The sequence below is a fragment of the Euphorbia lathyris genome, chromosome 6, assembly GCF_963576675.1.
Source record: "Euphorbia lathyris chromosome 6, ddEupLath1.1, whole genome shotgun sequence".
Lineage (NCBI taxonomy): Eukaryota > Viridiplantae > Streptophyta > Magnoliopsida > Malpighiales > Euphorbiaceae > Euphorbia > Euphorbia lathyris.
The window spans coordinates 89,081,258-89,096,849 of record NC_088915.1 but is presented as its reverse complement, the minus strand read 5'-3'; the positions used below and the strand labels follow the sequence as shown (position 1 = coordinate 89,096,849).

General features: G+C 45.6%; 1 protein-coding gene across 1 annotated transcript; it reads right to left on the bottom strand.

Moving 5' to 3' along the window:
- Window positions 1-154: 154 nt before the first annotated feature.
- Window positions 155-15,406, bottom strand: LOC136233808 (protein ECERIFERUM 26-like). The gene is made up of 5 exons (XM_066023495.1): window positions 15,392-15,406; window positions 15,284-15,338; window positions 14,850-15,046; window positions 2,227-2,752; window positions 155-552 (listed from the first exon to the last, which is right to left on the bottom strand). The coding sequence occupies exons 1-5, from the start codon at window positions 15,404-15,406 to the stop codon at window positions 155-157; spliced, it is 1,191 nt and encodes a 396-aa protein (XP_065879567.1).
- Between the last annotated feature and the right edge of the window lie 186 nt (window positions 15,407-15,592).

The window sequence follows — 15,592 nt, the reverse complement described above, 5'->3', positions numbered from 1 at the left end:
ATAGGGCTTAAATTTGCATTTTTTACCAAATGAAAATAGACATTCAAATTTTATACATAAATAATTCATTATGTTAAACTGATTTTTATATTAATAAAGTAACGATTACTTTGTTAAAAACAAAGTAATAATAGTTTCTATCCATAAACAAATATCAGTTTTTGGTTCCCATTAAAATAGATGGAGAGAAACTTAAAATAAAATCATCTTTGCATAGCTTAACTGCCTCCATCTCCGATAGCATAACCATCACCACCCTGCTCATTGCACCGCCGCCTGACGATGACGGTAGGACCAAAACATGGCCTACTCCGACAAATGGTTCAACATAATAAGAAACACGAAGAGGGTCATATCCTTCTTCAAACGTAGCCAAATATGGGTCAATTCCTTCTAAATTAAAACAAATGAGATCACGACCGTTCATCAAAGGAGATGGTTTATACTCATTATTTTCTAGCCATTCGATCAATTCCATTATCCCTTCATTGTCCATTTTCTCCATCTCCTTTTCAATAGCTCTAACCGCACCTGATAGTTTTTTGAATTTACCTTTAATACAAGATTATTTTAAAAAAAAAACTAACAAAAGAAAAAAACAAAACAAATTTTGTTTTTAATTTACAAACTACTAGCAAAACAATACATCCAAAATATCAATTAAGAAATATATATATATATATATTAATAGGAATAATTTTAGAAACAATCCATGTTGTTTTGCTTTTTGGAAAAAGAAGATTAACATTCTCATTATTAGCTAAATCAAGAAATTTCTAAGTTGAAACTGTCAATTTCACCATTCATGATCTTAAAATAGAAATTTTCAAAAATTAAATTTGGTTACTGCTACATATACCATGGAACCACGTTTTCGATTTTTAAAATTACCAGTTCTCTCTCTAAACATTCACTTTCTCTCTCATAACCAAACAACCCTTAAATGATCTTAAACTCAAAAGTTGAAGAATTAAAGTTTCTTATAATATCATTAATTCTTGGAATTATTCTATTTTAAGGTTATCAACGATCACCCTGAAAGTGTCAATTTAAAAATTATTGATTTTGCTAACAAACAAGGATCTCAATCCTCTTTTTGCAAAAAAAAAAAAAACAACCACAGAAAAACTATTTGCAAAATCAGTAAAATCACAAAGGTTATTTTTAGAATTATTCGTATATTATACTACTGATGACAAGTGATAAGTGATGGAGTGAGTACTGAATAGATGAGCCAATGGGAGTTAATCCGAGTGGTAAAGTGTTGAATCTTTGATTGTTAGGTTTGAGATACAATTCCCCCATTCTATAAAAGTATTGAATTGATGAGTTGTAAAAATAAGGCCTAATACACAAATAACCCCTGAACTTATCCAAATGTTGCAACTGCCCCCTCCAACTTTCAATTATAACAACTTACCCCTTAAACTTGTCCAATTGTAAAACATAATCTCAAATTGGGAATTCTTTTTATGCCGTACTTGAATCAACCATAAAAACGTTTCCTCAGATTCGTATCATGCCAAACAGATGAATATCACACTCCACGAGGGTTGCAACTTTTGTATTTTACATGTTTCTTCAATTGTAGTCAATATCATCAATTTGGGGTTATGTTTTACAACATGAATTTTCACATGCACCTTAATGAGCAAGTGAATTTGCTCATTCATCGTTAGATATAGGTTTATTAAATCTAAGCCTCGGGATGCTTTGAATCTCCACCTTAGGATTCTGATAAGCCTAGATCTAACGGTGAATGAGCAAATTCTACGTGCTCATTAAGGTGCATGTGATCAAGACTGTGTTTTACAATTGGACAAGTTTGAGAGGTTATGTTTTATAATTGGACAATTTTGAAGGGTAAGTTGTTACAATTGCTAGTTCGGGTGGAAAGTTGAAACATTTGGACAAGTTCAGGAGGTTATTTGTGTATTAGGCCTAAAAATAATTCAATTTTCTACCGAGTCAGACCAATTAAGCACCCATATTTCATCAGATTGCACCTCAAACACCCACTGTCGGTGAATTCTAGATTGTTATTGAATTGCAGGATTGAGGCAAGACGGAACCACCCCTCTCAAGAGTGATTTCCGGCCACCGACAGTGTGACGACATCCCATACTTCTTACCTCTACCTCTGCATGACTGTTATGGTTGTGTTACTCTGTTATTTCTATTTTTGAAATATTTTTTTGCTACTTTTATTAAAATCCGATAATTTACCATCATATCCTCCCGAATCTGAATGGACCTTGTTATACACCATACAATTGCCAAAGAAGTCTTCATCTAAGCCCAAAACCTTCCTCATATCCAAACCAATACACATATCAATCAGCCCATTTCCGTTCCCTTTAATTTTGCTTATTCGCGCCCAAAAAAGTCCGGCTAGCGCTTGAAACGGTGTCGCTACACTTAAACTAGTGGTTCGAGCCATGGTTATACATGCTCGGACCATTGGATCCGTGAACCGAAAGGAAATGGTCGTGTGACGGGTGGCAGAAACCACATTTCTAGTCTCAATTGTTGATTTGTAGTAATTGATTAAGTCGGTGGAACTCCGGTGGCTGGAATTGTGGTTTCCGAGTCTCCGGGAAGGCAAGGGGTGGCAGAGAGGTGGAGTCATGATTTTTCTGCCTAAGGTTATGTCTGCCCAAGCCTTTATGAACATGGTTGCACAAGATGGATCAGCCAATAAGTGGAAACAGCTCAGACCAATTGCTAATCCACCTTCTTCAAATTCAGCAATCTGTAAAGAAAAAAATAAACAAGATTTTAATAATGTGGTAAATAAATTTTCATAATAATGAAGTAGAAGTTAGAAAGGATAAACCCTCCGATTGAAGAGAAATTTTGTAATACACTAAGTTAAGAGACGGAGTTAGAAACAAATACTTGGAAATTTTGGACAAAAATATATTAAGAATAACGTTTTTGTCGGAAAATATTATGCAGGAAAATGTATTCATGATTTTTCAGTATTTATTTGTTTTAGGAAAATAAGTTAATGAAAAATCTTAGATTACTTAACGGAGAATTTAAGAGTAGTCACCTTAAAATTATTGTATAATCGTTTAAATATTAAAATCCAAGTTGAATTAAAAAAAAACACTTAAACAACTAAATTTAAAGTTTTTTTTGTTAATATTTTTAACTTAGAAATCAAATTATAAATATACATACTTATATATGAGTAGACCTCGGCATGGGCCGGACCTGTCGGGCTTGTGATAAAACTTGATAAACCCAAGCCCAAGCCCAAGCCCAGCCCACACTAATTAGAGTCAGGCTCGGGCCTAAAAAAGGAATCCCAAGCCCGTCCGCTCAAGCCCATATCTATATTAAAAAAAATTCAATTAAAATAAAATACTCACTTTTTTTAATAAAAAATAATAAACATAATAGTTAATAAGTCTTAGAAAATTATAATAAACTAATAGTTAAATTCAAAATAAAATTACAACATAACAATAAAAAATAGATAGAGTTAGAGAGTATATATACGAGACATTTAAATAAATATTAAATTTATAAATGTATATATAGATAACGGGCCGGGTCGGACCCAACGGGTATTTATATAGTCCAAGCCCGCCCATTTTTTAGATGAGCTTATTTGGGATTGGACCGGGCCGGACCTAACACTATTTTTATATGTCCAGATTATATTAATTATATGTATATACACATAATCAATTATTTTATTTTTTATTTTTTATTGTCTCTTCAAAAAAAAGTTAATTATTTTTGTCTCGATAAAATCCATCAATTTCAGTTAATTTATTTTTCTATCAATTTTGTGCAATGCTAATAAGAAAACGAAATGTCCATTTGGTTCTGATTTTCGTAGTTACTTTTTACTACTTGATTCGGGATATGAATAAGGGGCCCAAGAAGGCCCAAGCGGGAGAGGGGCCCAGGGCCCAGACACAATTCTATAAATACACAACTCACATTGGAAGGAAGGGGGGTAATCTCTTGAATCACTTGCACCTTACATTAAACATATTCTCTTGAGCATCTAACTGTCTTGCTCGTCGGAGTGTCCGCAGGGACCATTCCCGGCGCAGGGACGAGCCGTCGGCAAGCTAGAGCACCTCTCCGAAGACAAGGATCACTGTGTTCGCATACCTGATTATTTGGTGCGGTGAAGGTGGACTACAGGTGACTCCGGATCTTCAGATAAGATGGAAACCCCTAATGACTCAGCACCAACGGTGCTTCGCGAGGTTGGAGTGACCAGCTCCATAACACACGCCGGAGGCGTGGTCCAGAGCCTTGCGATATCCCCCAGGAACCTTGGGCCTTTGATGGAGGAAGTAGGCCCGGAGGAGGAGGAGGCCTTTAACGCCACTCAACTCCTCAACGCAATACAAGGTTTTCAGACGACGCATGCCGTACACACGGCGGCTCAAATGAAGATCATCGACCAGCAGAGGAGTTTGCAGGAGGAAAATGCCAAAATTTGGCAATACCTCAAGGAAGCAGCAGAGTTACAGAGGGAAGGAGCGGTCCCAGAGCGGGCCCCGGAAGCAGCGATCATCGCGGGAAGAGAAGCTGGAGCCGGAATCGCCAGAGAAGGCGAGGAGCGGGAGCCACGGCCACAAATAGCGAAGAGTTATTAGAGCTAAAAATTCAGCGTTTTCTCGACAAAAGGGCACTCGGGGGCATAATGGGAGGTAGCATCACATCCAGCAAAACACCATTGGTGCAGAGGATTATCGAAAGGAGGTTCCCGCGCGACTGGAAAGCTCCTCGACTGGCCCAATACTCAGGGACCGAGGACCCTAATGATCATGTGGCGTCATTCATGAGTACCATAAATTTATACTCAAAGGACGAAGACATCATGTGCAAGGTCTTCCCCACCACTCTCTCCTCCAGCGTGCAGGAATGGTACCGGGGACTTGCCCCGGAGTCTATCGATTCGTTTGATCTCTTAAAAGCCCTTTTTCTCTCCCGTTTTGCCGTAGCGGCAAAGGTTAGGAAAATCAGTTCGGACCTCAACGGCCTTAAGCAGCGAACGACCGAGCCTCTGCGCAATTTCCTATCAAGGTTTCATCACATGGCTTCGCAAGTCAAGGGCCTCAACCTGGAGGTGGCCCATGATGCCTTAGCAAAAGGGACAACCTGCGAGCCTCTCAAGCAGAAGTGTTTCCGGAAGATGCCTAGATCCTTTGAAGAACTGATGACCATGGCACAAACCTTTATCCGATATGATGACTGTGACCGACCAGCCGGATACGAGGAAACATAGAAGGATAAGGCCAAGGGTGACGCGCAAAAGCAAGAAAGAAGTAGAGCGATCCCGGAATCGCGTGAGGATATCCGAGTCCGCAGGGAAGCTCCGATGCCCTATCCGGCCCGCGCCGAGCGCACCAACCCAGAGCGAAGGGGGGACCGGTCTAGGGGCAAGGAGGTCCATTACGCCACTCAGCATCAGCCCCGTCGGTTTACACAACAGATTCCGGTCAGTGATAAGGGCAAAACCCGAGCAGAAAAGGAGTACTGCAAGTACCACAGATCCTCCGGACATTCTACAGATAACTGTTTTCAGCTACAGAAAGAGGTAGAACGAATCACGGAACAGGGGGCGCCGCCCAGGACGAGTAGGCAAAGAGAGCAAAGCCCGAAGCAACGAGAGACGGGGCGAGCAGAGGAATCGAAGAAGCCAAGGTACCATGGAGAGATACACGTAATCAGGGAGGGAGCGCCGACATTTTCCGCACAGCCCGATTGCTCCCGAAAGAGAAAGGCGATCGAACAAACATTGACAGTACAGCCCCCACTCCGGACTAGTCACTTGGAGGCCCTTATGGTCACCATGAGCGTCGCAGGTTTTAAAACTCATCGAGTGCTTGTCGACACCGGGAGTTCGGTAAACCTGCTCACGTGGGCGGCCCTCCGCACTATGAAAAATACTCGTACTGCCCTCCGGGCGGGGGCTTTCCCCCTGGTCGGCCTTTCAGAGATCGAGGTACCAGTGAGAGGAGTTATAACATTGCCGACTAGCTTGGCCGAAGAAATGGAAGAGGTCGAGCAGGCCGCGGAATGGGTAGTGGTCGACATCCCCCTAGCTTACAATGCCATTATCGGGAGGCCTCTCCTGGCCGCCCTGAGAGCCACGGTGGATATCTCCGAGTTATGCTTGACACTACCCTCCCCCCGTGGAAGGATCACCGTCCGGGGTGACCGTATGCTAGCCAAAAAGCTGCAGTGGGAGGCGACTCAACCTCGAACAACGCTCTACTTAGAGGACGGGCTGATGGACATGAGGGGTTACAATCCCGTACCCATTGAACCAGTCGGTGACTGTATCCTCGGGGATGGCATGGTGGTGAAAATAGGAACGAAGCTCGTTTCCCCGCTAGCCGAGGAAATCAAGGCCGTCCTGAAAGAGCATTCAGATGTGTTCGCCTGCCGCACCGAGGACATCACGGGGGTCGCACCTGAGAGAGCGATGCACAAGCTGAATATCGACCCCTCCGTCGAACCTATCAAGCAGAAGATGAGAGTGCAGGCGAAAGACAAGCAGGCGGCAGTAAAGGAAGAAATTGACAAACTCCTAGCTGTAAAATTTATCCGCGAGGTCAACTATCCGGACTGGCTTTCTAACGTCGTACTTGTAAAGAAAGCCAGCGGAAAGTACCGTATGTGTGTAGATTTCACGAATGTCAATAAAGCCTGCCCCAAGGATTCTTATCCGCTGCCTAACATAGATCAACTCCTAGATCAGACGGCTGGTCGAAAGATCTTGTCGCAGTTTGACGCCATCGCAGGTTTCCAGCAGATCCCTCTGGACCCTGCCGACGCCGAAAAGACCTCCTTCATTACGCACGAGGGAACGTATTGCTATAATGTGATGCCCTTCGGTTTAAAAAACGCAGGGGCCACATACCAGCGTTTGGTAGATAGGATGTTCCCCCACCTCATCGGTAAGACCGTTCAGGTTTACATCGACGACATGGTGGTCCTAAGCACCAAAGAGGACGACCATTCGCGAGATTTGGAAGAAGTATTCAAAATCTTCAGAGCCTATAACCTCAAACTGAACCCAGAGAAGTGTTTTTTCGGAATTCGCAGCGGGAAGTTTCTGGGTTGCATGGTATCGGAAAAAGGCATCAAACCTAACCCCGCAAAAATAGAGGCCATTTTAGCAATGGAGCCACCACGCGACCTGCAAGGCGTGCAAAGGCTCAATGGGAGAATCATCGCACTGGGACGTTTCATCTCCTGCTCGGCTCAGCGATGTCTCCCGTTCTATAAAGCAATCAAGAAGGAGCACCCCTTTAAGTGGTCGACTGACTGCCAAGCCGCGTTCAACGCCATAAAAACTTTCCTCACAACTCCCCCCTACTCTCAGCGCCTAAGCTAGGGCGGGATATTCACTTGTATTTCACTATCAAGGATGAAACAGTGGCCATCGTCTTAACTCAGGAGGAAGGGACGGAGCTCTTTCCGATATATTTCCTGAGCAGAGTGCTAAAGGGAGCCGAAATCCGGTACTCCGAGGTGGAAAAAGCTCTATTCGCCATCATACAAGCTTCAGAACGCCTAAGACCATATTTTCAAGCACACACGGTCATCGTCAGGATGAACTATCCGCTAAAAAAGGCTGTCCAAAGGCCAGAGGTTTCCGGGCGCATCACAAATTGGTCCGTTCGTCTCTCCCAGTTTGACGTCCGTTTTGAGCCCAGAACGACGATCAAGGCTCAGGCTTTATCCGATTTCATCGTCGAGTTTTCCGGCCGTACTACCGCCGAGCCTACGACAGCGCCAGCTCGCCCGGGCAATTTCTGGACAATGAGCATCGACGGGTCATGTGCTCCCGGACGGGCAGGCACCGGTGTAGCCATCCAAGGACCCAACAACCGCCGTTTACGTTATGCCGTCCGATTGAATTTCTCGACTACCAATAATCAAGCCGAGTATGAGGCCTTAACCGCCCTCCGACTATCAAAAGCAATGGTCACTGGCAAGTTGACAATATGCTCGGACTCGAAACTGGTCGTTAGCCATGTCAGCGGAGCTTATCAAGCAAAGGACCCCACAATGTGTCAATGCCTGACCCTCGCCACGTCCCTACTCAATGATCTGAAAAATAAAGGAGTAACCCTGGATCTGGTATTAGTCACGCGAGAAGAGAACGAGGAGGCAGACGCTATCGCTGCTCTTGCGGCAGGCGAACAGTCTAGTGACCCGCTCACCTTGATTGAGGTTGCGAGTGCCCCGGCTTTTCGCACTGAGAATTTGCTACAGATCGACTCTGCGGACGCCGCGGCGGGAGGATGGAGAAGCCCGATTATCGAGTACCTTCAGGATGGGACACTTCCAGCAGATCGGATAGCGGCGTCCCTAGTTGTCCGGCGTTCTTGGCGTTATGCATTACAAAATGGCTTACTTTACCGCAAATCGGCCACGCATCCCTGGTTGCGTTGTATATCTGAGGAGGAGGGAGATCACTGTCTAAAGGAAATTCACCAAGGTGTTTGCAGCTCGCATCAGGGAGCTCGAACAATTGCAAAAAAGGCCCGGCTCCAGGGGTTTTACTGGCAGACCATGGATTCCGACGCAACGCGTTTGGTCCGTAGTTGTCGGGCATGTCAACTACACGCCAATACCCATCATACCCCGGCGGCCCCATTCAAGGGGATAATAACACCATGGCCTTTCGCAGTATGGGGCGTTGACCTACTCGGCCCTTTTCCAATGGCTTTAGCGCAAAAGCGTTTCGTGGTTGTGGCAATCGATCATTTTACCAAATGGATCGAGGCTGAAGCCCTAGCCAAGATAACTGCTGACAACGTCATCAACTTTCTCAAGCGAGCTATTATTTACCGTTTCGGGGTCCCCCATTCCTTCATCACCGATAATGGGAAGCAGTTCGACTGTGGTCAGTTTCGTGACTTTTGCGCGGACTGGGGTATCAAGGGCCGATACACATCGGTAGCTCACCCTCAGAGCAACGGTCTCACAGAAGTAAGCAACCGAACGCTCCTTCGAGGGATCAAAGCACGGTTAACCGATCAAGGCAGGGCATGGCCCGAACACATTGCGGCAATCTTATGGTCATACCGCACTACCCCGCACATAGGGACAGGGCGCACCCCCTTTTTTCTCGCATACGGGTCGGAAGCAATGTCACCGTCTGAAGTCATTCTCCGCTCCCCTCGACAGGCCAATTTTGAAGAAGTCGACAACAGTGCAGAGCTGAAGGAAGCCGGTGACCGACTCGAAGAAGAGCGCCTTGATGCTCTATTACACATTACGGCCCATAAGCAGAATATCGCGCGGTATCACGATAGGAGGGTACGCCCACGCACTTTTCAGGTCGGGGACCTTGTGCTCAGAGACGCCGCAGCTGCGCAGTCCCCATTAGCTCAAAGAAAGCTCGGCCAATCATGGGAGGGTCCATACAAGATCGACACTGTTCTCCACAACGGAGCCTATAAAATTGCCTCTCTGGAGGGGGTAGTTTACGACAATAGCTGGAATGTCCAAACTTTAAAAAGATATTATCAATAATACGCGGACTGTTTCACAATATATTGGATGCATCAACTGTCATTTAGTTAATGATTCTGGGCGAACAGAACCCTATCGTGTTCTCCGCCAATTGAGCATTCAAAATGCTCATCGATCAGGCTCTTCGATCACATCAAACGCCTCCCTCATCGTCTAACTATCATTTAGTTAACGATTCTGGGCGAACAGAACCCTATCGTGTTCTCCGCCAATTGAGCATTCAAAATGCTCATCGATCAGGCTCTTCGATCACATCGAACGCCTCCCTCATCGTCTAACTATCATTTAGTTAACGATTCTGGGCGAACAGAACCCTATCGTGTTCTCCGCCAATTGAGCATTCAAAATGCTCATCGATCAGGCTCTTCGATCACATCAAACGCCTCCCTCATCGTCTAACTATCATTTAGTTAACGATTCTGGGCGAACAGAACCCTATCGTGTTCTCCGCCAATTGAGCATTTAAAATGCTCATCGATCAGGCTCTTCGATCACATCGAACGCCTCCCTCATCGTCTAACTATCATTTAGTTAACGATTCTGGGCGAACAGAACCCTATCGTGTTCTCCGCCAATTGAGCATTCAAAATGCTCATCGATCAGGCTCTTCGATCACATCGAACGCCTCCCTCATCGTCTAACTATCCTTAACGATCCTGGGCAAACAAGACCCTATCGCGTTCTCCGCCAAACCAAGCATCCGATGATATCAAAAGCCTTGAACAGACGTAAAATAGAAACTCAAGTTGCAGGACATTTCACAACACATTGCAATAAAACGGCAAAATACAGCGATAACAACGATCTTACATCTCAAACAAAGCAATACATAAAAGACACTACAGAAGCTACTAAGGCCGCACCAAGCCGGACCTCATACAAACCATTCACATAAGTTCCGGACGATCAGGGTCCGGGATTTCCTCCTCATCCATCAAATCTTGATGCATTGCTCTCCAATCCACGCACTCATCGGTGTTATGGCCGTTTTGCCTATGATACAAACAGGCTTTGCCCACGTGGGTCACGCGATGGTTAGGGTTAGCAGGAACGGGACCCAGGCTCCCTTGCCTCGCGAATTCCAGGAAAACGACGCTTCGCGGTTTGAGGGGATCGACGAAAGTCGGTCCATAAGGATGCGTGGGGGAAGCATGACGCCCTACCCGGCGATACTCCACCTCATGGGGCAAACTCAGCACCCTTTCCATCTCGTCTGCTAGAAGCCTCTTGATCCAGGAAGGGTGCGGATTGAGCATCGGGGCGACAGTCTCATCAGGAAGAAGGTACCCGATGCCCTCATGAGACCAAATTTTCTTTTCCGTGGAAGAAAGTGCGCTGACAGCAACCTCACAGGAGTCGGTGACAGATCCGGTATAAGGAACGGAACTCTCACTATCCACTCTTCTCCTTTGGGGGGCCCAGTCCCGGTTCAGCCAGACAGGGGACGAGTACCTCACTTTTCTCTCCGCATCATTCTCCTCAGACGGATGGCAATAAACGTAAGGATGCGGCATCGCCGATATGGCTTTCTAAACTTCCAACACCCGGGCCGGATCGACGACATCCCGAAGCGACATTCTCCAACAGATTATCTCAAGAAGGTAGCAAAGTGATAAAAACAAGTTGCTAGTCCATACCACAATAATCCGACCCCTATTTATAGAAAATCAAGGAAAAGACATGAAAGACTTCACAATGCACAACAATCACATCAACAGGCAGAACATAATTAGGTGCAAAACGATATCCCAAAAAAGATCCAAATTGTACGACTCATCATTACATCTTGAAAAAACAGAATCAAAGTACAGACTCCCTATTACTTCTTAAAACGACTGCAAAACTCAACAGCTTTCGCCTGGGCAGCCTTGTCATAGATGTTCGGAGCAAAAATCACCTCCGGAGGAAAGTTGTAACCCGCAGAATGAGCTGCGGTAATTAGCATCATGCGGTCTAGTTTCATAAGTTTCTCCTCACGTTGACCAGCCAGAGCGCGAAGATCGGTAGCTTCTTTGCGAGCAGTCTCTAGTTGTCGCTTGAGAGACTCGTTCTCCTCGACCAGCTCTGCCGCGCTTCCCGTCCTCTCCTTCAAAATCTCCGCTACCCGACGAGTCCACCCGACTGCCATCCTTAGCAGCACCCGGTACGCGCAGATCTCCTCGACATCTTGCTTCAAACGCTGAGAAAGTTCCACTCGACCAGCTGTTTCTACCTTCAGCTTCTCCGACAAAACGGTAATCTCAGCCTCGCGACGATCTAGAAGCTCCCGCGCAGCCGCCAACTTCTTGTTCGCCTCTTCAAGATCGCTAGTAGATCTTCGCAAACCCTCTTCCATATCACGAAAAGCGTTTTCATCATTAACGCACATGTCGAAAACTCGGGTTGCATTCTGGATAGACTGCATATAAGAACGGAAGTGAAGATAAAAAAAGAGAAACTTGCAAGAGAACACAAGGCTGAGAACACGAATAGGAAAACTCACCACACCAAGGGCCGATAAGGTCTCTAAGCCCAAATTCATTTTCGAAACCCCATCAATCCGCTGTTGCTCGCCAGGAACCCGGGCCACCCGGGCCATCGCGCGAGCCAGATCGGAGGTCATCATGTCAGAGTGCACCGACAATTTCATCACATACTCCCTGAATTTTCATTTCCATTCTCTTGACCATTTCCGGATGATCCCCTACCCGATCCGGCCCATCAGCGGACATCTGGTTCGCACCGTCAGAACAGGGTTTCTCGACACCTTCGCTGGCCCCAGCAATACCTTCCTCAGCAGGTCTCTCCAAAACCACATCTTCAACGGTTTTCCCCGTGTCCCTTTTTCTTTTCCGAGCAAGCACCCCACGGCTCGGACTACCAACTGTCTCTTCGTCAAAAGCGATCATCTCAACACTTCCCTCAGGTTCCTGGACAGCTGGATCAGTCACATGCTTTCCTTGCGGGACATCAACTTCCCCGTCAGCACCTTCCCGAGCATCGAGAACCCCTCCCATGCTTTGCACCACTTGGTTCGCATCCTCGAGCGAAGAGTATGAAACTAATGAACCCGAAGCTCCTCCAAATGCCTCGTCAGCGGTCTCCAGACCAACACTGAATTCGTTAGGATCAAAATCCATACTGACACGGGGATCTCCTAGACCTGCATACGCACAAAGAGAAAAGCATCAGATTTCTGATTAACGCACAACACATTTTATACTACATAATTCACAAAGCAGAAAAGAATCCCAGCCCCTCACCTACGACGACAACGTTCACGGAGACCGCCTCCAATTCCGCCAGCTCCCCAGCCTTGAAGTTATAGCCCTTTTTCCATTTCTCAAAATCCGCAGCCGACCACCCTTTGATGTCAGCCATTCGCCATTTATTCCAAATATAGTAGCCAGCGGCAAGAAAATGGCGAACTAGCTCATCTACGTCCTGCTTGTGGTCTTTATCCGTCGGGAGACCTTTCAAATACGTCACCAATTTTTCCTCGAACGGAAGCATTGGTCGGGTCTTCAACCACCGACTGGAGTCCATGGGGTCGTCATTCCACACGACCCGAAAGGGAAAATCTCCATCGCGCTTCCTTACCAGAAAAAAGCGGTGACGATATTCGGACAGTTTATCCTTCAAACCACCCTCACTCTGAATTTCTGATGGGAGAAGGTGACATGTTGAGATCTCTGCCCTTTGCTCGGTTTAAAAAATTCACGAAAAACTAGACCTGTGGCTCGGTACCCGGCGGAACGGCACAAGGAATAGAAGGCGACCATCATTCTCCAACCGTTCGGATGTATTTGCCCAGGACACAAGTCGTATTCCTTCAATAACTCCACAAAGAAAGGCAGGAGTGGAAGCCGCATCCCCGACTCTAATTGCTCTTCGTAGATAATGAGCTCGTTCGCACGACCCGCATGATGGGCTCTGGTCTCCTCGCTCAAAGCCACTAATTCATAGGGCTCCCCGAGTTGGTACACCGCAGAGATCGCCGGCAGGTCTTCCGCAACAATTATACTATAAGCATCTTCGACAACAAGGGACTCCGGCCTCCTAGGACGCTCAACTCTTTCAAAACGTTTACCCTCGCTTCCAGCAGGACCAGGCGCTCGCGTCCACACTCTTTCGCGCATTTCCTCAGAAATCGCGGCGAGAGGCCGCTCTACAGTGATTAAACCCTCCGGTACGGCCACCACCACCTCTAACACACCGGCGGCAACACCTCCGGCTGGACGATCAATGGTGGGCAGCGGGCGATCAACAGGTATTTTCCTTTTCTTCACCACTCCACCCGCCGCGCTATTTTCACCCCCCTTTTCAGCTCGCCTTTTTCGCGACACCGTTCGCGTCCGCGTAGACTCTCAAAGTGTGAAGTCACCAGGGGCAAACGGCGGCAGTCTGCTTAGGGCTCCCCGTGAAGAACCCTCTGACATAGTACCCCTACCCCGAAGTCGAAATAAAGCAAGAACAAAACGCAAAAATCAAAGCTAAGGGATGGTGCGACTAACCTCACCAAAGATACGACAGATTCTGAAGCAAGAAAACTCCCGACGAAACAACGGATGTCGGACAAACCGCCGGATCACGCGAACAAGTAGATATGGGAGGGCACAATCGCAGAAAGCGACAGAACGAAAGCACAATTTTTTTTCCCTCAAACAAGTTTGAAAGAAGAGATTTCGTCTCCCCCCCTAATATTTATAGTTGGGGGAGGAATCAAGGCGCCGGCACAGTTGTAATTTCGCAATTAATTTTTTAGGCGCACGAGTGATTAAAAGCACATGCGCAATCAATGCGGCACTGAGAATAAGGCACGCATGCAGCAAAAGGTTTTTTCCTCACATTTATCCGAGCAGCCTCTCTTTGCGGTTGGCCACCAGGTATCCCTACGGAGAACGGGCACGCCCTCCTATCTTCTCGCATCAAATACTCGATTTAGCTCTTCGGTGGGGGGGACTACTTGATTCGGGATATGAATAAGGGGCCCAAGAAGGCCCAAGCGGGCAGAGGGGCCCAGGGCCCAGACACAATTCTATAAATACACAACTCACATTGGAAGGAAGGGGGGTAATCTCTTGAATCACTTGCACCTTACATTAAACATATTCTCTTGAGCATCTAACTGTCTTGCTCGTCGGAGTGTCCGCAGGGACCATTCCCGGCGCAGGGACGAGCCGTCGGCAAGCTAGAGCACCTCTCCGAAGACAAGGATCATTGTGTTCGCATACCTGATTACTACTTATAACTAGTTTGAAAAGAAAATTAGTTAACATCTACCAATTAACAGTAACAACGAACAATAAACAGTTAAACCAAATAGGTCCAAATTCATTTACTTGGACATAGAAAGTGGACCAAAAATAAGGTTTATGAAACATATCCTCCCAATAAATAAGGTTAAGCTCCTTGTCGGAATCTACTTTATCCAACCAACCATCTAAGCTCCCTTTTAATTTAGCCCCCACCATTCTTACTCCTGCATCATTGCACTTTACTATCCATTTTTCTCCCTTTTTGTCTTTCACTAACCTACCTGTAGTGGTGGAACAGAATCAAAAACTCGAAGGGTTAGTGGATAAAAATTTAGTAAAAAAGAAAGAAATTTTTGGAATTAAGAATCGGTGATGGAATAATTCGCCGCTATGTCGCAAAAATCTAAAACTAACCAATTACAACGAATTTTTTAAATTTATTAACAGAATTCTGCGTATATCTTTTTTTTTAATCGGAGGAACGGACCCTCCATTACCCCAGTAATTCCGCTCCCTACCTGTCACTATAGAAAAACATGTGAGCACTTCAGACAGAGATATTTCCAAATTTAACTGTTATCGATTTTAAAATAATTTTTTTTTCAGGCCTAATACATCACCATCACCTTGAACTTGTCCATAATAGTAGATTGACTCCCTAAATTTTGCAAGTGTCTCACCAACTCTTTGAACTTATTATTCCTTATCACCAACTCCCTTAACTTGTCCATAAAAAGTAGATTAGCCCTCTGAACTTTGTAAGTGTCTCATAAACTCTCTAAACTTTTTTATCTGGTAACAACTAAATACAAAAACCATAATACTAA

Coding starts and splice junctions, on each gene's coding strand:
- LOC136233808 (XM_066023495.1), bottom strand. Junction 2,753..14,849: donor GGTCCACTTTCTATGTCCAA/GTAAATGAATTT, acceptor TTTTCTTTACAG/ATTGCTGAATTTGAAGAAGG. Junction 553..2,226: donor AGATTCGGGAGGATATGATG/GTAAATTATCGG, acceptor CTTGTATTAAAG/GTAAATTCAAAAAACTATCA.